The sequence below is a fragment of the Coenobita brevimanus genome, chromosome 100, assembly GCF_032717465.1.
Source record: "Coenobita brevimanus isolate Jiangsu-jjx chromosome 100, ASM3271746v2, whole genome shotgun sequence".
NCBI lineage: Eukaryota > Metazoa > Arthropoda > Malacostraca > Decapoda > Coenobitidae > Coenobita > Coenobita brevimanus.
In genome coordinates, this window is record NC_137053.1 from 37,855,469 (window position 1) to 37,881,096 (window position 25,628).

General features: G+C 42.9%; 1 protein-coding gene across 1 annotated transcript in view; it reads right to left on the reverse strand.

Annotated features, from left to right (window-relative positions):
- Positions 1–25,628, reverse strand: part of nonC (serine/threonine-protein kinase Smg1) — a 1,312,439-nt gene that overhangs the window by 359,198 nt on the left and 927,613 nt on the right. The window contains exons 38-40 of the mRNA XM_080284159.1: positions 21,800–21,898; positions 21,373–21,557; positions 20,963–21,128 (exon numbers count right to left, since the gene is read on the reverse strand). Coding sequence (XP_080140285.1) covers positions 20,963–21,128; positions 21,373–21,557; positions 21,800–21,898 — 450 coding nt within the window. The remainder of the gene's footprint in view (positions 1–20,962; positions 21,129–21,372; positions 21,558–21,799; positions 21,899–25,628) is intronic.

A 25,628-nucleotide genomic window follows, 5' to 3' on the forward strand; every position in this document is an offset into this window, starting at 1 on the left:
CAGTACGGCTATCACGCTTTCGGCTATAGCGCAGCTCTAGCGGGACCAATTGGGCGTGATAGCCGAGGGATGAGTGTACATCTTTTCTATCCTTAGTGACCGAGAGCAGCTTGTACAGCACCCTACCCGTAGCCCTGACAGCCTTGGAGAGAGCTCCAACATACATGAACTCTTCCTTACAACTAATCCTTTTGCTTACACTGTTAATTTTTTCTCTCCATTGGGTTCCTCCAATCACAATCTTATTACCTTAACCTGTCCTATCGCTCTGGTGACCCTGCAAAGAAACGTCGTCTATGTCACTTTGTAGCTGCAGATTGGGAGGTCCTCAGGCAGTACTTCTTTGATTTTCCCTGGAATGATTATTGATTCCATGGCTGGGAGCCATCTAGGTACACCTTGCCCATTACAGAGGTTATTCTCTCTGGCATGGAAGCACACATTCGTTTCTCATATCCTCTGACTAATGTAAGAAAGCTTTGGTTTAATCACTCTTGGTCTAATGCTGTCCACAACAAGGAGAGGGCTTATAAAAGGTACTGGAGCCAACCCACACCTGAATCACATTTTCTTTACGTTTCTGCCCCATATCATGCTATGTCTGTTCTTCGCTATGCTAAAAATAATTTCATCCATGGTAAATGCTCTCAACTCTCCAACTCTAATTCTTCCCGCTCCTTCTGGCATCTTCTCAAAAACCTTTCTAACAACTTTACCTCATCCTTCCCTCCTCTTTTCTACTCTGATGGTTCTGTAGCTATTTCTTCTACTGATAAAGCAGATCTCTCCGCTCAGACTTTCTCCTCCAATTCCACCTTAGACGATTCCAGTGCTGTTCCCCCCTCTGACTTCCTCATGGCTGACATTAAAATTTCTTCAGCTGATGTACTTTCTGCCATCACAGGCCTCAATACTAACAAGCATATTGGCCTGATGGAGTCCCTCCTGTTGTTCTCAAGAACTGTGCTTCTGTGATTACACCCTACCTAGGTAAACTCTTTCGCCTTTGTCCATCAACTTGTACCCATCCTTCTTGCTAGAAGTCTGCTCTCCTTCAGTCAGTCCCAAACAAGAGTGACCATTCCCAACCCTCTATAATCCAACTGCTTTAACATCATGTATTTCACAAGTTTTCAAGTCAATTCTTAACAGACAATTTTTAAAGCATCTTTCCTATCACAACCTTCTTTCTGATCGTCAGTATGGGTTCCATCAGAGACGCTCCACTGGCAATCTTCTCACCTACCTTTCAGACTCCTGGTCATCCTCCATTCAGGACTTTGGCAAAAGCTTTGCCACTGCACTTGACATCTCAAAGGCTTTCGATCGAGTCTGGCATAAATCTTTAATTTCAAAACTGTTCTCTTATGGCTTCTATCCTTCTATCTGTGCCTTCATCAACAGCTTCCTTTCTGGTCGTTTTATAGTCGCTGTTGCAGACGGCCATCATTCTTCTCCTAGATCTATCAACAGTGGTGTTCCTCAGGGCTCTGTCCTATCACCAACTCTCTTCCTTTTATTCATCAATGACCTTCTAAGATGTACATCTAACCCTATCCACTCGTATGCTGATGACTCCATCCTTCACCTTTCCATTCGGTTCCCACAACGTCCATCTCAGCAGTTACTTCAACAAGCAAGGGATGAGGCTATAGCACACCTAATGTCTGACTTGGCTCATATCTCTGATTGGGATAAAAATAATCTGGTTGTTTTAATGCATCAAAGACTCAGTCTTTACACCGATCAACCTGACAAAATCTTCCACAGGTGTACCCACTAATGTTTAATAATAATCATCCTTGAACATGCTTGGGGTTTCATTCACTCAGAACTTATCTTGGAAATATCATATTACATCTCTTGTAAAATCTGCTTCCAAGAGACTGGGTGTGCTAAGCCGACTCCATTCCTTCTTTACCCCTGCACAATTGTTGACTCTATACACAGGTTTTATCCCACCGTGTGGAGTACAACTCCCATGTGTGGGGAGGTTCCCCACATACAGTTCTTCTCAACAGGATGGAGTCAAAGGCTTTCCGTCTCATTAACTCACCTCCTCGTACTGGCTCCCTTCAACCTTTGTCTCTTCACCGCACTTTTGCAAGTTTATCCCTTTTCTATTGCGACTTCAATGGTCACTGCTTCTCTGAACAGTCTGCTTGCATCCCTCCACCTCTATGACAGGCACGTAGCACCCGTCTAGCAGCTAACTCCCAGTCCTTCATTTATCCAACAGGTCAACTCAGGAACTGTCTCCCTCTGTCTGTATTTCCTGCTAGCTATGATCTCCAGTCTTCCAAACGCAGTGTGTCCAGGCATCTCGAAATGCTTGGATCTTGAATTTGGCTCTCTCTTGTATTTTGTTTTTCTTCTGGAAGGAACAGTTATTGTGGGCTTGTGGCCTTTGGTTCCTTCTTCCTAGTATTAAAAAAAAAAAAAAAAAAAAAAAATCACATAAGGGGTGGCCAAAAACAAATTGCTTCATGTTGCCCTGTCCTCTGCCATTTCACTGCCCTGCTCCCAGCTCACACCCTCCTCTCTCATATACCTCTCCACTCCATCCCTCCATCTCATCCTTGGCTTCCCCCTCCCTCTCTCCCCCCCCTCCACCTCACTCACTTACACTCTCCTTGCCAGTCTCTCAGTCATTTGTAATAATAATAATCATCATCAACCGGACCTCCCTTCTGACCTTAGAACAGGGTGAGGGGTATCAATGTCCAGACAGCCAAAACCTGCCCCATCCAATGGGCCACACTTCCATTGTCTCACCATTCATGCCCCCAGAATCCTGGATCTATTTGATACGCCAAAAACATTCACCAAGTTCTGTAGCTTTACATAAACGTATCCGGAAGAGTCAACCCGAATGCTGTCACATTAAAAAAGTGTGCCATATCCCTGATCATGTGCCTCTCCTCACAATACTCATCCAGCCAGCTCAATCCCTTGTCAGTCCCATAGCCTCACCGACTTCCAAACCTCTCATCCTCACACCCTCATCCATGTCACGGGGGGATGTGAATTTATGAATTAAGAATGCTGGACGTTACCTGAAAACAGAGACATGGAATTAACTTGTGAAAAACTAGCAGTAAGTTTTACTTTATGCCGGCTTACTTCGCCGATTCTCTACAAATGAGAATTTATAAACTTTCTCAACAGCACACAGCAGAGACTAATTACTCATGAGTGCTGTTTGTAGTACTGTTAGCCTCTCAAGAAAGTGACTCCACCCCTGACAAACAATAACTAACGCTAATAATAATAAACAGGTTCTTGCCAGTGCTTAACTCCTGGCTGGCACAACGGATTTAAATTTGATACAAAAGAACTGGCCTAAGTACCAGTTAAGGATAATGTAAAGAGTTTGTGCAAACTAGGAGCGGCAACTGAAATAAGCTTCATGTGGAGAAATAAAACACGAGTCTAATAACATAAGGCTCAAAGAAAAGAAATAAATTTATTGATTACAATAAAATTAATTTACATTATATGAATTTCAATTTAAATTCAAAATAACAAGGAGAATACACTCACTCGCTCATTCAAAAGCTAAATAAACTTAAACCTAGAAAAATGAACAGAAATACTGGTCAGTGAAGGGAAGCCGAAACGAAAATCTGGGCGCCTGTGATGAACATCAAAATGCTGCTATTCGCTGTAAGCCCGTTTCGCCAATAACCGCTAGGTGGAGATTCAGGAACTCGCTGTACATTGGAGGCGCTGCTCTCCGCTGGGCACAAACGGTCCTATCCTCGAGGTGACTCAAAGCTGACTAACTTCAAACTCGGAAGGGAGGTAGGAGCTGGCCGTATTCACAGGAAGTAGGCGTGGCCTAAGTTCAACAGTCAACGGAATGAAGGTGAACGATAGAGGCTCGCAATAAATCACTCAGCAAAAGCACTAATGTCGTGGATAAAAATGGTCACTTGCGGAACTGTGACAAATGTTCTGAAAACCATCCCGATCGAAGTGAATACGAGGACGGTTGAACTGAGTGATGCCCACTGGGAATTCCACTAGAGTTCATGGTTTTCTCATCACAGTACAATGTCACGAATTTATTTCAATACGCTCGCGTGAATTCATGACATTACGCCCAATGAAAATAAAATTTTTCTTCAGAAAAATTTTCGATATACATACATATAAATCCTACCTCAGTCACACAAGATTCACACTGTGGTGTATATACTATCCTGCTACAGGAGAAAATCACAGTCGTCAATGAGCGAAAAAAACTCATATTTACGTTAATAGAAGCAAGCTTGAGGAAAAACTCCTTGACGACAGTGAAAAATCCTGTACTTAGGTCAAACTGAGCTAAAAGTTTGCTACATTTACATTAACAACTAATTGTTATGTAGCATGTTGTAGTTAATACACGGTATAGGTGTGACAGTTGTGGTGTAACTGTGCCTATGTGTAAAATTATATACACTCAATCCTCCTAAATCGCATGTTCATAAATCACGGATTCGTAAATCACGGCTTGGTGGCCGTCAGATTGCCGGCAACCTTAAATCACTGTTCAGTCACGAAAATCACGAAGCTAGGCACCCAAGTGGGCCTTTTCCGAGGAGAACAGTAAACTGCGGCATTCAAACTGAAAATCGCGACCCAACAACCAATCAACGCACGTCCCTGGTGGCATATGTGCATACTAATGCCACCCTGTTGTTGTTGTTGTTCTTGTCCCACCAGTCCGCACACTACAGACCGTCGCCGTGGAGTTCGAGAGTTAACTGCCTTTTTTGTGCAACTTCCCCCTGCCTCCTACCTGCCATGGCCGCTCCCAACCCCCCAATGAAGCGCTCTAAACAGTATGGCATCAAGAAGCTGCCGCAGTTGTCGTACAGTCAATGTTTGCAGCTCATTTGTCATGTTGAGAGGGGAGAGAAGTTTTCAAAGCTGGCGAAAGAGTTTGGGAAGAACAAGCGCTGAGAGGTTCTAAGTTCTTCCCAACACCACCCCACTCCATTCACTTAAGCAATTTTGTCATTGGATTAAGGTGAGATCCCTTAATACATGCATTGAATATTCCTAAATTTGTATGATTTTGTTTGATGGTGCCTAGATAGGTGTAGGTAGGGTGCTGTGGGGGTGAGTTGGCCAAAGTCCAGACCCAAATTAATTTTTCACATAAGAGTTATTCATAAATCACGGAATTCATAAATCACGGCCGTGGTCCAGACCCAAATTGCCGCGATTTACAAGGATTGACTGTAATACAAATCAATAGTAAATAGAGACGACGAGGCAGAAGAGAAGAGGGGGGAGCATATGGCAGAGACGATTAGCTGATCTGCACGACAAAATTGCTACACCTGCCAGCTGCACCTGCAAAAGCAATCAAGGTGGAGCATCAAAAGTGTCAGTGCGACAAACAGTTTTTATTAAATTGTAATTTCTCTCTCTGCTTAGTAGTCAGTACATATGCTACAAAGAGTATGCCCCAGCCGAAAATTTTAAGTGACAGCCAAGCTTTGTACTCTCAAGATCACCATTATTTTCGTATTGGATACATTATTAACCAGGAAACGTGGTCCCAGGACAGAATCTCAAAGGACTCTTATAGTTTACTGGTTAAACCCTAAACCTACATTATTATTAACCAAGAAACATGGTCCCAGGACAGAATCTCAAAGGACCCTTATAGTTTACTGGTTAAACCTACATTATTATTAACCAGGAAATGTGGTCCCAGGACAGAATCTCAAAGGACCCTTATAGTTTACTGGTTAAACCCTACTCTACACTTATGATTAACATTGGCAAGCTGAGAATCCCTATGCAATCTCGGGCAAGTCATATTTTAACACCCACCGTGGATGTGAACACTCGTGGATAATGTGCACTATCCGGGAATCCTCAGAGAGGCCCACAGCTCGAGACACCACAAGGTAATTCAAACACAGCCTCGGATTGTCCTTACGGGGGTCTCGAACTTCCCTTTAACCTACAGCATACATGTATATACAGGTCCTGGACGTAATGTGTCCTGTGGGACCAACAGGCGAGACGTCAGGTCTTACTGGTACACTTTTAACTGGGAACCAGGCTGGTCCTTGGATTGCATAAATCTCTGAGGACGCCTGTCTTACGGAACCCAGCATACAACAGTTGCCCATGTTAGTAATCAGTTAGCAGGAGAGACATCAGGTCTGCGCCTACATTGTCACTTCCCTTGATGTATCTCACAACAAAGTTAAACTGCTGCAAATACAGTGTCCAACGTGTCAATCTTGCATTAGCCATCTTAGTCGTGCTGAAACTAGTGAGTGGCATATGATCAGTGTCCAGAGTGAATGGTGCTCCATATAAATAACAGTAATATTTCTTAACACCATCAACCACAGCCAAGAGTTCCTTCTCTCGGCGGGTTTTAGCTTACGGCTGTGGTATGCCACTGGGAAAATTCCACCTTCTGATTCTTGGATTAATACGGCACCTACTCCATCTTGTGAAGCACCAGTGTGCAGTATGAAAGGTTTGTTGGAATAAGGTAAATGCAAGATAGGTTCCTTACACAGCATATTCTTAAGGGCGGCAAAAGATCTCTCTTGCGTTTCTCCCCATTCAATGGTGTTTGGAGCATATTTCCGAAGCATCTTGTACAACGGTTGGGCAATAAGAGCAAAGTTAGGGATAAAACTAGGTCAAGGAATGCCCTAACCTGCTTCTTGGTCACGGGTCTCAGGGCTTCCCTAACCTTTCTGATCTTGTCGCCCTGACACCTGCGGCGATTGTTGCCAACAATATGTCCGAGGAACTCCACCTCACTGTATGCAATTTTACACTTGCTAGGCTTCACAGTCGTGTCAAAACTCTGGAGTCTACTGAATACAGTTTCCAAGAGTCTGAAGTGCTCCTCTAACGTGGCAGAATGAATGAGGAGATCGTCAACGAACATTTCTACTCCTACAATACCATGGAGCACTTGTCTCATGGCACGATTGAATACTGCTGGGGAATTGGTAAGTCCAAATGGGAGGAGTTTATACTGATACAACCCCCTAGGAGTAGCAAAGGCAGTGAACTGACGGCTCTCGGAGTGAGGGGGAATCTGAAAGAATCCCCTCGCCAAATCGAGCTTTGTGAAATATCGTGACCGTGCCAGCTTGGAGAAGATGGCAATGTGGTCACCCATTGGCTCAGCATCCACTTTGGTGATTGCATTTAGCCTCCTATAATCGCTACAAATCCTGACTCCACCATCCTTCTTGCGGACTACTACCATTGGACTACAGTAAGGAGATGAGGATTTTTCAATAATACCCGCAGTCTCCATGTCAGCAATTTCGTTATCTACTGTGTCCAGTAGTCGCAAGGGAATCGGATATGGCTTAACCTTTACGGGAGTATTGCTGGTCAACTCAGTTTTGTGACAATCAACCTTTGCGAGTCTAGGTTGGTCAGAGAAGACATCAGCATACTGACAAAGCAGTGACCTTATGGCATTCTGGTCACCTAATGGTATGTCAGTGTTAAGTAAGACATCTCTGACAGTCTCCTCCTGACGGGACTGAACGGTTAAGGGCTCATCATGGTCATCAGCTGGGATCACTGCAGCTGCTTCGGTTTCTTCCAGTGGCTGGTCACTGTCATCGGCTACTTGTGGGCCAGTCTCCTTGGGGTTTGACTCATGATAAGCCTTCAACATGTTAACGTGGAACCTTTTACGAAAATTCCTCATCTGAATTATGTAGCTGAGGTCTGAAATGTGTTCTACTACATCATATGGACCCTTCCACTGTGCCAACAACTTGTTCTGGGCAGTGGGGAGTAACACCAAGCACTTATCGCCTGGACTGAACTTCCGAAGCTTTGCCTTCTTATCATAATGAGCTTTCTGAACTTCGCGCGCCTTGATCAATTCTTCCTTAGCTAACTCGCACGTCGACTGGAGGCAGTGTAGGTGGTCTTGACTTCAGGGTCGGGTTCTTCTTCGTCCCATAACTTGCAAAGGACTTGAAGTGGTCCATGGACCGACCTTCCATACACCAGTTCAAAAGGTGAGAACTTCAAGGAATGCTGTGGGGCTTCTCGATAAGCAAACAGAAGAGAAGCAATGAACTGCAACCATTCCTTTGGCTGTTCGGCAGCCATGCGCTTTAACATCTTCTTGAGAGTCCCACTGAACCACAACCCGTTAAACATGGGATGATAAGGCGTAGTTCGCAGGCCTCAGATGGACAACAACCTGAATGCTTCGTTCATCATTGCAGAGGTGGACTGCGAACCCCGGTCGCTTAAGACCTCCTTGGGGATACCTACGTGACAGAACACTTCAATCAATGCCTCAGCAATAGTGACGCCTTTATATTCTTAAGGGCCACGACTTCAGGCCACCGTGTGCTGAAATCTACGATAGTGAGGATATACTTTGATCCATCACTTGCCCTAGGAGAGATTGCCCAACAATGTCAACTGCTACTCTCTCGAACGGTTCAGTGATTATAGGCACTGGTTTCAATGGCGCAGGACAGACACGTCCCCAGTCAGTGGTATGCTGACACACATCACAGGAACGCACAAGCCTTGTTATTTCCTGTCCCATTCCTGGCCAGAAAAAGTCAGCATGGATGCAGTCAGAGGTTTTCTTTTGGCCCATGTGACCTCCCATCACTGAACAATGACCTAATTCGAACACTGCTCGGCGATACTTCGCGGGAACAATGAACTGCAGTCGAACTTCGCCCTGGGGTGTTTGTGACTCACGGTATAGCCGTCCTCGCTTACGAAGGAACCTGGCTTGACCTCCCCGTGAATACTTCATCACTTTACCCTCCAGCTTCTTACGCACTGAGGCAAGTGTCGGGTCAGACTGTTGTTCTTCGACAACATCTTGACTACGAATCAGATCTTGCGGCGTTGCGACAGTCAACGGGGTGACACGATTCGGAGCCTTGGCCACGGCTCGTGTTACTGCAACAGCCGAAGTCTGAGTTGCAACATCTACAGCGCAACTGTTTTTGACGCCTGGTATGTTGCCGATAATGAGGTCAAACAAAGGTTCTGGCATGACAACAGCAGCTGTCAAGCCAGTGTAGAAAGGAGATGCCACCTGGATACGTACCTCAGGGAACAATTTCACTGATCCATGAGTAAGTCTAACTTGGATATGCTTACCTGTGTACTCGTCGGGCCAAATTAAACTTTGCTTGACGGAGCAACTTGAGGAACTATTATCTCTCAGAACATTTATGGACACACCTCCCACAAACCCTGGCTGAACAAGAAAGGCAGTGTTGCTGGTGGACGGGTCTGAGGAGGTAACAGCCAGTCAATGATGAGACTGTGGAACGAACGATGCAGCAAATGTGGCGCCCCGAGAACTAGATGCCTGAGGGGTCGTGCTCACCATCTGAGGAGTTGGAGCACTGACCACCTGAGATGGAGAGTTCACTGTCGCTGGGGGACTAGTGAACTGTGGAGAAGTATCTGTACTGGTGGGGTTGGCACCACTGTGTGCTTGTTGTGGAATGAAGGCTGCATTTGCATCCTGCCTCTGATATACTAAAGTCGATTGTCCTGACTGAGGGTTACGTGGTTTGTCCTTGCTCTGCTGCTGCTTGAAATACCAGTACTGCTGTTGGTTAGGGTTCTGCTTGTCGTACCGCTTCCACTCTGGTTTCTGGGTATTTTGCCCCTGGTCCTTCTCCTGCAGTTTGTTTGGACCTTGGCCATTATTCTGAGAACGGCCTTGTTGCTGGGGTTCAGTCTGAGACAGTTTCCCAGATTTGTCAGCTTTCCTGTTCCAGGTGTATTGCTTACGAGTTTGATACACGTACGCAGTGAAGAAAGCATCAGCCTTCTCCACCATTTGGCTGGCATCCCTTACCTGGCAGATCTTAAGCTGAGCCACAAGCTCAGCAGGCCACAACTTTTCTAGCTGCGTGCACAGTATAAGGTCAATTATCCCCTCTCGCGTGGGAGAAGTTTCACCTTTCTCCATCCACTCGTCCAAGTGAGCAGTAAGCCGATCAAGAAACTGAACAGCAGTCTCCTTTTCTTGTAGACGCGCCCTCATAAACTGATTCCTGGCATCGTCAACTGTGAGACCGTACGCTTTGATGAGTGCGACCTTCATCATCTCATACGTGAGATTCTCTCCACGAATTCTGTGGAGAATATCAAGGGCAGGGCCCTCAAACAAGCTAAGAAACTGGAGCCACTTAGCTGCCTCATCGAGCTGGTACACCTGAGCCGTGTCTTTGAAACGAGCTATGAATGGCTCGATTCACTCGCCTTCCTTTTATGGAGGAAGCTTGATGTGTGGGGTCGCCAGAACATAGGGAGAGCGCTTGTGGAGCTTGAGTTAGCTGCACCAGATGTGTCTGAAGCCAATGAGTCTCGCTTGAGCTTCAGCACCTCAAGTTCAAGTTTCTCATGTGCCTCGCGCTCAGCACGTTCGTGTTCTCGTTGTTCTTGCTCATATTCACGTTCTCTTTCGCGTTGTTCTCGCTCGTATTCTCGTTGAATTCTACACTCTTCATGGGCATCATTCTCACGCTGCTGCTCGTAACTAAACCGAAAGAGCACATATTACTTTATTTGTTCGGGGTCAGTAAGCCCCATATCTTTGGCTTCCTGTACATATATATTAGTAGCCATAATGCTAACTCAACTAAGGCTGAGTAGACTTAAGACTGAGTACTGACAGCTATTTTGCAGAGAAATGCCAATAATCAAAAGTAAAGAATATAGGCACAGGTTGGTGGTGACCAGTTTTATCCAGTTAAACAGGTAAAGAAAGAAAATTCAAAAAATGCAACTGACTGGAAAAACTATTACGTAAAATTAATAGAAATGAATCAGTAACCACCAGTAAGATAGCGCCTACAGACTTTAATGATAAATACTTACTGTAGGTGTGAGTGAGTGAGTATTATCTCATTAATAACTTAAGAGCTAGGAGTTAATATCCTGGAATGAGGTAGCCAGATGTCACGGGGGGATGTGAATTTATGAATTAAGAATGCTGGATGTTACTTGAAAACAGAGACAATGAATTAACTAGTGAAAATCTAGCAGTAAGTTTTACTTTATGCCAGCTTACTTCGTCGATTCTCTAAAAACGAGAATTTATAAACTTTCTCAACAGTACACAGCAGAGACTAATTACTCACGAGTGCTGTTTATAGTACTGTTAGCCTCTCGAGAAAGTGACTCCACCCCTGACAACCAATAACTAATGCTAATAATAATAAACAGGTTCTTGCCGGTGCTTAACTCCTGGCTGGCACAACAGATTTAAATTTGATACAAAAGAACTGGCCTAAGTACCAGTTAAGGATAATGTAAGGAGTTTGTGCAAACTAGGAGCGGCAACTGAAATAAGCTTCATGTGGAGAAATAAAACATGAGTCTAATTACATTAAGCTCAAAGAAAAGAACTAAATTTATCGATTACAATAAAATAAATTTACATTATATGAATCTCAAAATAAATTCAAAATAACAAGAACACACTCACTCGCTCATTCAAAAGCTAAATAAACTTAAACCTAGAAAAACGAACAGAAATACTGGTCAGTGAAGGGGAGCCGAAACGAAAATCTGGGCACCTGTGATGAACATCAAAACGCTGCTATTCGCTGTAAGCCCGCTTCGCCAATTCACCGCTAGGTGGAGATTCAGGAACTCGCTGTACAACGGAGGCGCTGCTCTACGCTGGGCACAAACGGTCCTATCCTCGAGGTGACTCAAAGCTGACTAACTTCAAACTCGGAGGGGAGGTATGAGCTGGCAGTATTCGCAGGAAGTAGGCGTGGCCTAAGTTCAACGGTCAACGGAATGAAGGTGAACGATAGAGGCTCACAATAAATCACTCAGTGAAAGCACTAATGTCGTGGATAAAAATGGTCACTCGTGGAACTGTGACAAATGTTCTGAAAACCGAATACGAGGACGGTTAAACTGAGTGATGCCCACTGGGAATTCCACTAGAGTTCATGGTTTTCTCATCACAGTACAATGTCACGAATTTATTTAAATACGCTCGTGCGAATTCGTGACAATCCACCATATCTCTCCATCTTCTCCTTGGCCTACCTCGCTTCCTCCCTGCTTCAAATTCGCTCAGATTTACCATTTTCACCACTTCATTGTTATCCATTCACTCCACATGACCATACCATCTCAGTACACACTCTTCAATTCTGGTGTCCATAGACTTCCTCACTCCACATCTTGTACGAATCACATTGTTTCGTATCCTATCCATTCTCTGTACTCCACATACATTCCTCAGCAGTCCCATCTCCACTGCTCTCACTCTTGACTTTTCATTTTCATGCCACACCATAGTCTCACATCCATATGTTAAAGTCAGCACTAACACTCCATCATGTAACTCATGCAGCTGCAACACTCAAGCCTCTCTTTCTCTTCAAGGCCTTCATTCCACCAGGTACTTTCCTCCTTGTGTAGTTTTACTTTCCACTTTTTTTGCACATTTTCCTCTCATTTCTATCAATGTACCCAGGTATTTGAACTCTCTCACCAATTCCAATCCCTCTCCATTCACCGTAACATCACACTAGGAGTCACTTTCTCTCTCAATAACCATCACTTTACTCTTTCCTACATTTACTCTCAAGGCACAATGCTCACAGACATCAGCAAAACTCTGTGCTAGTCTACCAAGTTCTTGTTCGGTATGTGCAAGCAGTACTGCATCATCAACATGAACAAATCTGAGATATTCCATTGATCACCATTCATTACCAACACCATCCCCCTCTCCGTTACTCATGTTTTTACTTCTCTCATCCCCCATAAATATACTGAACAAACACGGGGACATCACACAACCTTGTCGCACGCCTGCACCAATCACAAACCATTCATTTAGATGTCCATTAACCCTTACACATGCTTCACTACCATTGTAAAAACTCTTGACAGCACCTAGCTTACTATCTACACCATACATGTGCAAACCCTTCCACAATCCTTCTCTGTCTACTTAGTCATATGCTTTTTCCAGATCCAGGAATGCCTTCTCCACTATCTGTCTCACTGCAAATATTTGATCCACATATCCTATGCCACTCCTAAAATCACTCTGCTCATCACTCACTAGGACTTAGGACATCTCTCTTACTTTATAATAATTCGTCCATATACCTTCCCTACCACACTCAATAAACTTATGCCACAATAATTCTTGCACTCACTTCGATAACCTTCATTTTTGTACAGGGGTACAATCACAGCTTTTTTCCACTCTGCTGGCATAGTTTCATTTATCCATGTTTTCTTACATATCTCAACAAGCACTTCATTCAACTCACTCCACTATACTTAATCATCTCTGCATACATCTCTTCAACCCCAGCTGCCTTCACATTTTTCAGCCACTTCACAGCGCTCTTCACCTGTGAAAGGGTCACGTTTCCTGGCACTCCACTCCTCTGCACACCCCAAAAACCAACCATGTTTACAGCCACTATGCTCTCTTCATTCCCATTCATCAGGTTTTCAAAATATTCTTTCAATCTGGTCCTTACTTCACCCCCATGAGTTAATTATCTACCAACTACATCCTCCATACTCACATTTCTTTCCACTTTCACTTCTACAATTCCACACCTCATTCCAGAACAACTTCCTATCTTCAAAGTACTTTGCATTCATTTTTCTTCCTAGATTATAATTTACCTCCTTCTTTTTCCTCTTCAATAGTTGTTTTTTTATGTGCTTCTTGCTCTTAATATATTCAGTTCTTATTTCAATTGAACTAATGTCCTTTAACCACTCTAGCCACTTCTTCTTGCTTTCACTTATACATTTCTGCACCTCGTCCCAGAACAACTTCCTATTTTCAGAGTAATTTGCATTCATTTTTCTTCCTAGATCATCATTTACCTCCTTTTTCCTCTTCACTGGTCTCTTCACGTGCTTCTTGCTCTCAGTATATTCAGTTATTTCAATTGAACCAATGTCCTTTAAACACTCTAGCCACTTCATCTTTTCCTCCACTGCTCTCTTAACCTCTTCATCCCACCATGCCATACCTATCTTCTTTGTTGTTACTCTTGCCACACCACACACCGCTTTAGCATTCCTTACATAGCAATCTCTTCATGCATTCCACAGGCTGTCCTGATCCACTTCATTCCAATTCACTGATTCTAACTACTCCCCTACTTTGCTCCTGTATTCATATGCCATTTCTTTGATCCTCAGCTTCTCGACTTTCAGTCTTTCTCCCTCACTGCTCCTCTCTCTCCTGGTCCACCTCATTCCTCTCATTTGATCTTGCATACCACAATCATATGATCTGACAAACCTCCACATCGTCCTTTCACAGCCCTCGTATCAGCAACCATTCCCATCATCAACCTCTCTACGAGCACGTAATCAATCAGGCTCCTTTCAACACAATCCCCGTTCCCTCTATACCATGTATATTTATTTCCATCTTTGTGTTTGAAATACAAGTTACAAATGCTTAACTTCCTTTCCTGACATATATCCTTCAGTCACTTCCCATTATCATTTCCTCCTGGAAGTCCATTATAACCAATTATGCTATCCTCAGGACCAGTGCCTACTCTTCCATTCATATTGTCCATTATGATCACTTTATAGCTCCTCGGCATTTCTCCCACTGCTTCATCCAGCTCATCCCAAAACCTGTCTTTGACTCCTTTCCTCACACAGTTCATAGGCTACAAACACCGCCACTTTCACCTTGACAAACTTGAACTTAACATGCATATACCTCAAGCAGACACATTTGTAGTCTCTCATTCCACTCTGCCACACCTTATTCATCAACAAAGCAACTCCTTCCTCACATCTTTCTCGCCCATTCATGCTCGATCTTGCACATTTCACACCCTCCCACTCCACTTCACACTCTTTCATCTTTGTTTCACACAATGCCATCAAGGCATATCTCGCAATCTTGAACACATTCACCACTTCCATGCTCTTGTTTTCCTCATTCACACCTCTCACATTCCATATGACCATGCAAATCTTCCCATTTGGTTGGGGCCCTGGGCAGGTACTGGGCCTCCAAGGCTCTCTGAAACAACTGCCATGATTAAGTGATTTTTGATAGGGAAACCTTGGGGACACTTACCCAGCCAAAAATCCCGGTTATATAGTTACCACCCAGCGTAGTAATTGGTTTCCTGGGTAGAGGAAACCATTTGGCTTGTCACTCAGTGTGGAGACCATATGGTATCCCTACATTGAGTTAGTGCCCGGACACCGGAGATTGAGAGCTCTTTCTCGATTCGGTGGGTGGTGGTGCATGGCCGTTCTTAGTTGGTGGAGCGATTTGTCTGGTTAATTCCGATAACGAACGAGACTGTAGGTTGGTGGAGGATTTGTACCCCTCCCTGTAAAATCAAATAACTCAGAGTTCATGGAAGAGGGTTAGGTGGATTTTATTACTCAACCGCCAGTGACAACAGGATTCTCCTGCTTGTCCTTCCTCTAAGCCATGTAACCATATACAACGCTGGGTGGTTTACATCTATCGAAACCATACATGCTCCCTACGTATTAAGTGGGGTTGGTGGAGGATTAGTGCCCCTCTCTGTAGAACAATTAACTCTAAGCCTTGGCCACCCCGTTTTGGGGATACATGGCGTCTGGCAATGAATGAATGAGTTAGTGGATCATGGGTGCCCCTATCCACCACAAATACTACTACTACTACTACTACTAATATTAATAATAATAATAATAATCCACTCATCATCCAATCCTATGTTTCCCCAAGAGGAGTGTAGGAGTCCGGGGCTAGGCAAGTTGTTCCTGACATTTAAGATGAGAGTGACCAGCCTCACTCATCTCTGAATGGCATTTTGTGAGCAATAAACCCCTACCACCCCTTGGATAAAAACCTGCCCAGGCTCAATCCAATTGGAGTGCCTTAATTACCCACTAAACCACCAGGCGCCATAATTTGGTTATATGGTTACCACCCAGTGAGTTAAATGGTTTCCTGGTGTACAGGAAACCACTTGGCTTGTCACTAAGTGTTCATTAACTGGTGTCCTGAACACCAGGAAGCCATTTACTACGCCAAGTGGTAACCATATAACCAAATTATGGTGCCTGGTGATTTAATAGGCAATTAAGGCACTTGAATCAGTTCGAGCCTGTGCAGGTTTATATCCATGGGGTGGTTGGAGTTTATTGCTCATGTAATGCCACTCTGGGATGAGTGAGGCTGGTCACTCTCATCTTAAATGTCAGGAGTAGACTGTAGCACCAGTCGAACAGGGCAGTACTCCCGAGGTTGATGGCAAGCTGGTGATAGGGAGAGCTGGAGCTCCCATTTCACCAGCCCTCAGGACTTGATCCTGACCATCTCCCTTTTCTGAAGATTTTCAGTGCATTCATTTACACAGAGAGTAGGCCAGCATGCTCTCATAATACCTCTACCTTCAACTGTCTACACCACACTACATGCGCATAACATATCACACCTTCTATTCACATCTTTAGTAATGGCCGCTGCAATCTTACAATCAAATGAGGTGGTACCTCGGCACCAATGGCAGGGTAGGGCTGGAGGCACAGGGTCCTCCTGGTGGTCATCAAGCGACTGTGCCGGCAGCGACTGTTGCTATTTCCGGGAATGCTCATTGGCGAAGAGGTGACGGTGCGACCTTATTCTTTACCAACATCCACGGCCTTACCACAAATTTAAACTCAGTTCATTTTTTCCTCCAGTCCATATCCCCTTTGGCCCTTTTCCTCACAGAACCAAAAATCTCACCCTCTACCGATATATCTCCATTTTGTTTTCCCGGTTACCATCTCCTTACAAACTTTCGAAACAAGGGCGGCACCTGTTGTTATATCAAATCCCAATATGCAGTTGATACTATTTTAAACTTCACTTCATCCAGTTTTGATTACTCATTATATAAATTAAATTGCCAAAACATTACCAAATATATCTGTGTAGTTTATCGTTCCCCCAATGCTTCTTCGGAACCCAGTGTATTTGATTCCATATCCACTCAGTTGAGTAACCTTGACCTTGCCTTGGCAATGAAATTACCATTTTGGGTGATTTTAACATACACAATGTTGAATGGTTATTGCATTCTGCCCGGACTGACGATGCTGGTCTAGAATGCGAGCTGTTTGCAGAATCGCTTAATCTCACCCAGTTGGTAAAGCAACCAACCAGAATACCTGATAATCCTGACCATAATGCCCATCTCTTGGATTTATTCTTGACAAATAATCCAGATCAATACAGGATAGAGGTACTGTCACCACTTGGATCCTCTGACCACAATCTCATCAAAGCCTCATTAGTTAACCCTCCTACACCTCCCCATTCCGAACCTGTCAGGGTGACCCGATGGCACTTTGACAGGGCAGACTGGGATGGATTTAGAAATTATCTTGCTGATGTTCCATGGCAGTCTTTCTTCTCTAGTGATCCCAATACTACCCAGTCCCACATTTGCGACTTAATACTTGCTGGTATGGATTTATTCATACCAAGTCAACAGTTCACTAAAAGATCAAACTCTCCAAAATGGTTTGATGGCAATTGTGCCAGAGCAACAGCCCAAAAGTCATTAGCATATAACTCTTACTTAAAATCAAAAACATCTGAATCACTCTCCCAATTTAAATTTGCTAGAAATCATGCAAAAGCTGTATTAAATCTATCTAAATCAAACTTTCTTCAAAAGCAAGCATCAAAACTACTTAACAACCCTAATGACAATAGAATATTCTGGTCAACTCTTAATTCTTTCAATAATAACTTTAACAAGTCATCTTCCATTCCCCCACTAAAATCTTCAGATGGCAATATTACAAATGACCCACGTGGGAAAGCAGATATCTTTGCTAGTACCTTTGCAAGAAACTCTACCATAGATAATACCAGCCAGAATATCTCAGTACTGGAACTTGATTCTCCCGAAATTGCCCCACTTAAAATACAGACAAGATTCGTAAAATCCATCCTAGACAATTTACCTACCAACAAAGCTCCAGGCCCAGATGGAATTCCTCCAATTGTTTTGAAAAAGTGTTCCCCTGAACTTGCCTCTGTCCTAGCCAAATTATTCAGACTATGCATACGTACTTCTTTATTCCCAAATTCATGGAAAGAAGTCAATATCCACCCAGTTCCGAAGAAAGGAAGTTCGTCTGACCCCTCCAATTACAGACCAATAGCTGTCACATCTTCTCTTGGTAAGGTATTTGAAACTTTAATTAATAAGCATATTGTTAAACATCTTGAATCCAACAACTTAATTAGTGATAGACAATATGGTTTTCGCCACGAAAGATCCACCATTGACATACACAATCTCTTAACTCATACCATCCATCAATCAATTGATCTTTTTGGAGAAACTCATGCAGTAGCTCTTGATATCTCTAAAGCTTTCGACAGAGTATGGCACCGTTCCCTGCTGTCCAAACTCCCTTGCTATGGACTAACGTCTTTTGTTCCTTTGATTTCTTCTTATCTTAGTGGCAGGAAAATAAGAGTAAAAGTACATGATGTATATTCGAATTTCCACTCAATTAACGCCGGCGTGCCGCAGGGATCAGTTCTGGCGCCAACCCTATTTCTGGTTCATATTAATGATCTCTTATTTGTCACTCACAATCCCGTTCACTCATATGCAGATGACTCAACACTACATAGTTCATTCACACTCAGACAGCCATCGCCATAAATCAAGATCTAGCTACTATCAGTGAATGGGGACAAAACAACCTTGTCTCTTTTAATGCTAGTGAAACTAAATATATACAGTTTACTAATAGACAGATATTGCCAGATTCGTACATTACCTTCAGTGCTATTAATATTCTAATCTCCAAAAGTATTGAAATTCTTGGCGTCTCACTTAACAGTGCCCTCAGCTGGACCTCTCATGTCAGATCACTTGCTAAGACCGCCTCAAAGAAACTTGGATTATTGTACAGAGTCCGTAACTTCTTCGCCGATGAGCAGTTAGCTATAATTTATAAGAGTCATGTGCGCTCTCAGCTTGAATATTGCTCACCCTTGTGGAATGGTTGTGGAGAGGTTGCATTGAGACAACTGGACAAATTTCAGAATAAAGCTGTTAGAATCATTAACAACCCTGCCATTACATATAAACTACCTCCCCTGCAAGTAAGAAGGAATGTTGCCTCCCTTGCATTATTTTACAGAAATTTTTTTGGCAAGTGCTCAGATGAGGTTGCGTCCATGGTGCCGCCTCTCCATGCCTTCCCTCGTGCTACACGGGCATCTGGTAGCGCTCATGACTGGAATGTCACTCAACCATAGTGCAGAACTTCTGCCTATCAGAATTCTTTCATTCCCCGAACTGCATCTCTCTGGAACTCGCTTCCCCAGAGTTGTTTTCCTCCAAATTTCAACCCACAACTGTTCAAGTCTAACTGTTACAGATATTTTATGAATGGAGGACACCAGTAGTCTGGTGTATGGATTATCTTTTTTTTCCCCCATTTGTTTTTCCTTCCTCCGTTCTGTTAAAAAAAAAAAAAAAAAAAAAAAAAAAAAAAAAAAAAACCTAGCCCTGGGCTGTTACACTCCTCATGGGGCAACACTGGGTTAGATGATGGATGGATGGACAATAACAATAATATAATCATGGCACCTGGTGGTTAGTGGATAATTAATATACTCCAATCAGATTAAGCCTGTGTAGGTTTATATCCAAGGGATGGTTGGGGTTTACTGCTCACATAATGCCAATCAGGGATGTGTGAGGCTGGTCACCCTCATCTTAAATGTCAAGATCAACTTGAAAAGCCCCGGGTTCCTACACTCCTCATGGGGCGACATAGGATTGGATGATGGATGAATGGATGGATGGATGAACATTGTCAAATTTTCTGTTTTGGTTACCTGGTATCCCTCCTTTCAGGAGAGAAAAACATCACTGGGACAATTAGACAGACACAAACTGAATAACAAAATAATAAAAATTATATCCAAGATGATAATCAGTCATTATATGAGTATCTCTGCATAGGACTATAAATCATTATTCATAATATCCAAGCCCTAAGTATGTAGAAGTAATGCACATCTACGGAAAAATGTCTAAACCCCACACTTTACTCATAACAATTATGCTAGTGTCTATAAACCTGAACTTTTCTTAATGCTGGTGTTATTATTAACTAATTAAAAAGAAAAAAAAATTGTACAGGACAGTATGAATTAAGTTATAACTTTCCTGTCCTCTACTATGCATTGTAAGACTAAAAATAACGAAACTGGTTATGGTGAAACAGCAAGGATGAATGAGGTAAACAGCATAAAATTTCCTCCAAAATCACCTTTTCCTCTCCCAAATCCCAATAATCATTTGCAACTGGTATGATACAGTCAACATTGACGTAATAGTAGTAGTAGTAGCAGAGTGTTAATGGTTTGTCTGGTTGAGCAGACCTATCAACCACAGGCAAACAATGAATCCAGCAGGGCCATCCTGTGTAAAATGATGTTCTTTTGTTGTGGACGGCACCTCACCACTGCAAGATATGGGAAAGAGTGTGAAAGTTTGGTCCTTGGATGGGCACCATATTTGCATTTCTCCACTCAGTTAACAGGGGTACCAAAGTAGGCTCCATATCACCCTGTTATCTGGTCATATGGTTACCATTCAGTGTTCATTAGGTCTGTCAATCAGTGTATAGTCACCTAAGAAAGAAGTGGGCAGTACTACATTGTAAGTGGATGCCACCACTTAGCACAACATGATACAGCAGTCACCATAACACTAACACCAGGACCTGGAATGGTGGCGTCTTCATCGTGGGTCCAAAGTGGAGGAGAAGGAGGATAGTATGAGAGTCAAACCATCACCCCTCCCCCCCAGTCCCTCACAGGGTTTTTCAGCCAGATTGTCTAGGGAACAATAACTACTACTACTACTACTACTACTACTACTACACTAACACCATCGCTTAATACCTTGATAGGAGATTTGATGGAGTTTCTTTGATCAATTCCTTCAGCACATCTCTCATAATGGCCAGTGGCCACTCCTTACGGTTGTCAACACTAATACCAGCCTCTCGTAAGCGTGGGGTAAGTTTGCTGTAGTAGAGTTCAGAAGGTCGAGGAACTTGTGGAGGAGCTGAAGAGGAACAACAGAAGAATGCTAAATAGACTTGCTTAATGATAACAGGCTGTCCAATACAACCTTTGAGGTATCAATGTCAAGGATAGGCTTTAGTTACTAATCTGCACAGTATAAGCTTCTACATTGTGGATTCCTAATGTGTCAACAATAAGACTTCCAAAATCACTGTAAATCAATCACCTATTATATGTGCATTTTACAAGCGATTCATTACATACATCAAGGAAGAAATGCAAACCTTGGGGATGCACAGAGACTGTAGATGAGTGAGTTTTAATGAGTAAAGCATGTGCCTCTCGCTGCTGCCATCGCTTATACAGCCCAAACAGTGGTGTGGCATTGCCCACCCACTGGATCAGCCCAGACCGTGGGCCCAGAGGAACAACAGAGTAATAGCGGGCACGGTAGACACAGTTCTTCCCCCTGTAGAAAATCAGAAAGTACTAATGGATGAGGCTTACACAAAGCTTTAGGTAAATTCTACACAGGGATTACATAAAGCATAATCAAGCACAATGATAAAGGACCATTTAATATTAGAAATCTATTCTATTCATGAGAGTATCTCAGTGCAGTGAATCAGAATGGAATGTGTAATCCGACCATGAGACTATTATACCAAACTGGAGCAATAATGATGAACTCTTAACATAATAATACATTACCTCTGATTTTTTGCCAACATAGTGTTGACAATTTCCAGAAACTGCATTATTCTCTCATCTAAATGCAAATCTTCCAGCCCTTTGAAAAGATAGGTGTATCTGAAAAAAGATTAGTCATGTAATTCAATATAATTTCTAGTTATGAAGTTATATGTTCAAATGAAGAATGCAATGAGAATTTCATTACACAGTGCAAGAACAAAATTTTACTCAGTGATCATCACCATCATCACCACCACAGTTTCACCTCAACCCAATCCAACATCATCATTCCAACCTTTATTCTCATCAGGAAACATGAGTGGAGACAAGATACAGAAACAAGAGAGAAAAGTACAGATTACTGTACTTTTCTGTCTTGTACAGAAGTGGGAAAACTATGAACAGAATGCCTAGTGATCTGGGCCACAAAGTCATGTACACATTATTCATGCTTATACAGTCCTGGTTCTACCCCACAAGAAAAACCACCCCCACACATCTTAAAGAATTTTTCTCTTCTATCATGCTTCATATACACCAGCCAAAGTCACTACATTAACTGTAAAGGTAAAGGAAAAAAAAAAACGGGTGTCACACAAGTGCACAGTATGGCTGCCTATAAAATGTTCTCATGACACAATTCACCAAGTTTAAAACTGATGGCCAGGTCCATAAAACGAGTAAGACATGAACAGAAACAAAATACATTAAGTCCTTGACTTTCTCAGGGGTTGCATGACACAGACACCTATGAGAAACTAATTTTTGCAAGGTATATAAAAAATCCTTAAAAATGGGCTCCTAAAGCCATAATCAAACTACAGTATGTAATGGCCAACAAACCTACTGCAGTGTCCCAAAACAGACACCGGCATCAACTTGTTTAATGTGCATTTTGAAACAATTAAACAACAAATTTTGTAAAAGTATTGTGAAATACAAATTAAACTAGTGTATTTTGTGATTTGTGATAGGTGGGGGCACTCACCATCCCCTCACTCAATGTAGTGTTGATATGGTGCTGCCCTTTCCTCTCTTCCTTCCTTCCTCTTCTGTCTTTCTTTCCTTCATTCATTCCTCTTCCTTCTGCCTATGGGTGACTTTACACTCCCTCTTCTGTCTTTCTTTCCTTCATTCTTTCCTCATCCTTCTGCCTATGGGCGACTCTACACTGAGTGACAAGCCAAATGGTTTCCTGTACACCAGTAAATCATTTACTGTGCTAGGTGGTAACCATATAACCTAATTATGGCACCTGGTGGTTTTGTGGGTAATTAAGGCACTCCTATCAGATTGGGCCTGTGTAGGTTTATATCCAAGGGGTGGTAGGGGTTTATTGCTCATGTTATGTCACTTAGGGATGAGTGAGGCTGGTCATTCTCATCTTAAATGTCAGGACCAACCTGCCTTGTCCCGGGTTTCCATGCTCCTCGTGGGACAACATAGGATTGAATGATGGATGGACGGATGGTATTATGTGATGGTTTCACTCATGAAAAAATGAACTGGGCAAAGTCAAGTACCACAAAAGACAAAGGATGATTGCAACATGAAACACAGTCCCGGATGACCCAAATCTGGCATTTTTTATCCCTGTACTAATGTGCTTGGATCGTGCAAGACAAAGTACTCATAAAGGATCAGTTATTCTTGCCAAATTTACAAAATAATTCTTGCAACTTTACCATTTATTTTTCTATCTATCTACAGCCCGATGCCCTAATCCCACAAAGGGTGGCCACAGACAAAACGCCTCAAGTCGTTCTGTCACCCACCATTTGACTGCCCTCCCCCCCAACTCACTCCCCCCTCCCTCATATACCTCTCAACTCCATCCCTCCACCTCATCCTCGGCCTCCCCCTCCCTCTACTTCACCTACATACACCTTCTTAGTCAGTCTTTCATTCTCCATTCTCTCCACATGTCCAAATCACCTCAGTGAATTTCTCCTAATTTTATTAACCACATCCACATCCACCCTACAACGTTCTTTTACTTCTTCAATCGTCAACCTGTCCCTCCATGTCACTCCACATGCTCCTCTCAGGTAACTCATTTCCACTGCTCTCACTCTTGACTTGTTCCCCTCTTGCAAGGTCCACACCTCGCTTCCATATGTCAGGGTAGGGATCACAATACTATCATGCAGTGACTTCTTGAATTCCATACTCACCTCCCTATTTCTCATCACTGCTTTCAGTGAACCAACAACTTTCCTTCCCTGCCGTACCCTTGCAAGTACTTCATCCCCCAAACTTCCATTCTTACTGATCACACTACCCAAATACTAGAATGCACTCACATTCTCCATATCCTCACCATCCAACCTCACTGTGCATTCTGTGACTACATTCCTCTCAAACACTATAACTTTACTCTTGTTTACATTAACTTTCAGATTTCTCTTCTCGCACAGTCTCAAATTCATTCATTTATTATATTATCACAATAATATCAAAGGCTGATAATTGTTGATGCACTCTGCATGAGTGAGAATGATTAATACAAAATATATCACTCTGGAGGCAGTGGCATGGACAGAAATTTTGCTTACACAGGACTCCCACCACTCGTAGCTGTCTATTTCTCAGACAGCTATGCTGATGACACATCTTACACAAATTACTCATAAAATGGAAAGAAACAATTCAAACTATCAGTTTTTGTCTATTTGAATAGAAAATTTCTCATAACTAAGCTGCTTATTTTATTAGTGCTATATGTAATAGCTCAGATCCCTCAGGTGTTAGTGTGAGACATATCTCAGAGTTAATTGCAAGATTTTTATTCCTCCCTCCAAAGTAAATATTTTTCCTTATTTTACTTAGCTTTTTCACAGTTAAAGCATGTACAAAATGGGTAAGTGTGTTTTTATAAAGGTGTGTATCAGTACGGTATTCAGTACTGCACACTTAATGTGGATCTGAAGTGTTTAGGGCAGACTCAGGCAGTTATAAGTGTGACAAGAAGACTTCTATCTATTCTATCTATTGCCAGACGCCATAATCCCTTATGGGGTGGCCATTTGACTCTGAGTTATTTGTTTTACAGGGAGGGGCACTAACCCTCCACCAACCCACTTGACATGTAGGGAGCACGTATGGTTTGGTTATATGGTTACCACCCAGCGTTGTAAATGGTTTCTTCGCTTACAGGAAACCATTTGGCTTGTCACTCAATGTAAAGCCACCTGTAATGGAAAGAAAAGCAATAAGTAGTGGCAGGAAAGATGGAAGAAATAGGAAGAGAGGAGGGCAGGCAAAGAAAAAGAATGATAAAGACTAAGGAAGAAGTAGGGCAGCACTACATCAAGTGAGTGGATGATGGTCGCCACCACCTACCACAACAAGAAGAGTTGGGGAGAAAAAATATTTACATACTCACTTGTTCTTTTCATTGCAGCATGGTGAATTTCTATAATATGACATGATACTCGGACCAGAATGTTGTGTTAGTGGTAGGTGGTGACGACCATCATCCACTCACTTCATGTAGTGCTGCCTACTTCTTCCTTAGCCTTTATCATTCTTTTTCTATGCCTGCCCTCCTCTCTTCCTATTTCTCCCTCTTTCTTGTCACTTCTTATTGCTTTTCTTTTCTTTACAGGTGGCTTTACATTAAGTGACAAGCCAAATGGTTTCCTGTACGCTAAGAAACCATTTACAACACTGGGTGGTAACCATACAACCAAACCATACATGTTCCCTACATGTCAACAAGTGGGTTGGTGGAAGGTTAGTGCCCCTCCCCGTAAAATAAATAACTCAAAGTCAAATGGCCACCCCTTACGGGATTGTGGCATCTAGCAATAGATAGACTGATAGATGGACAGGCATGATAGATGGA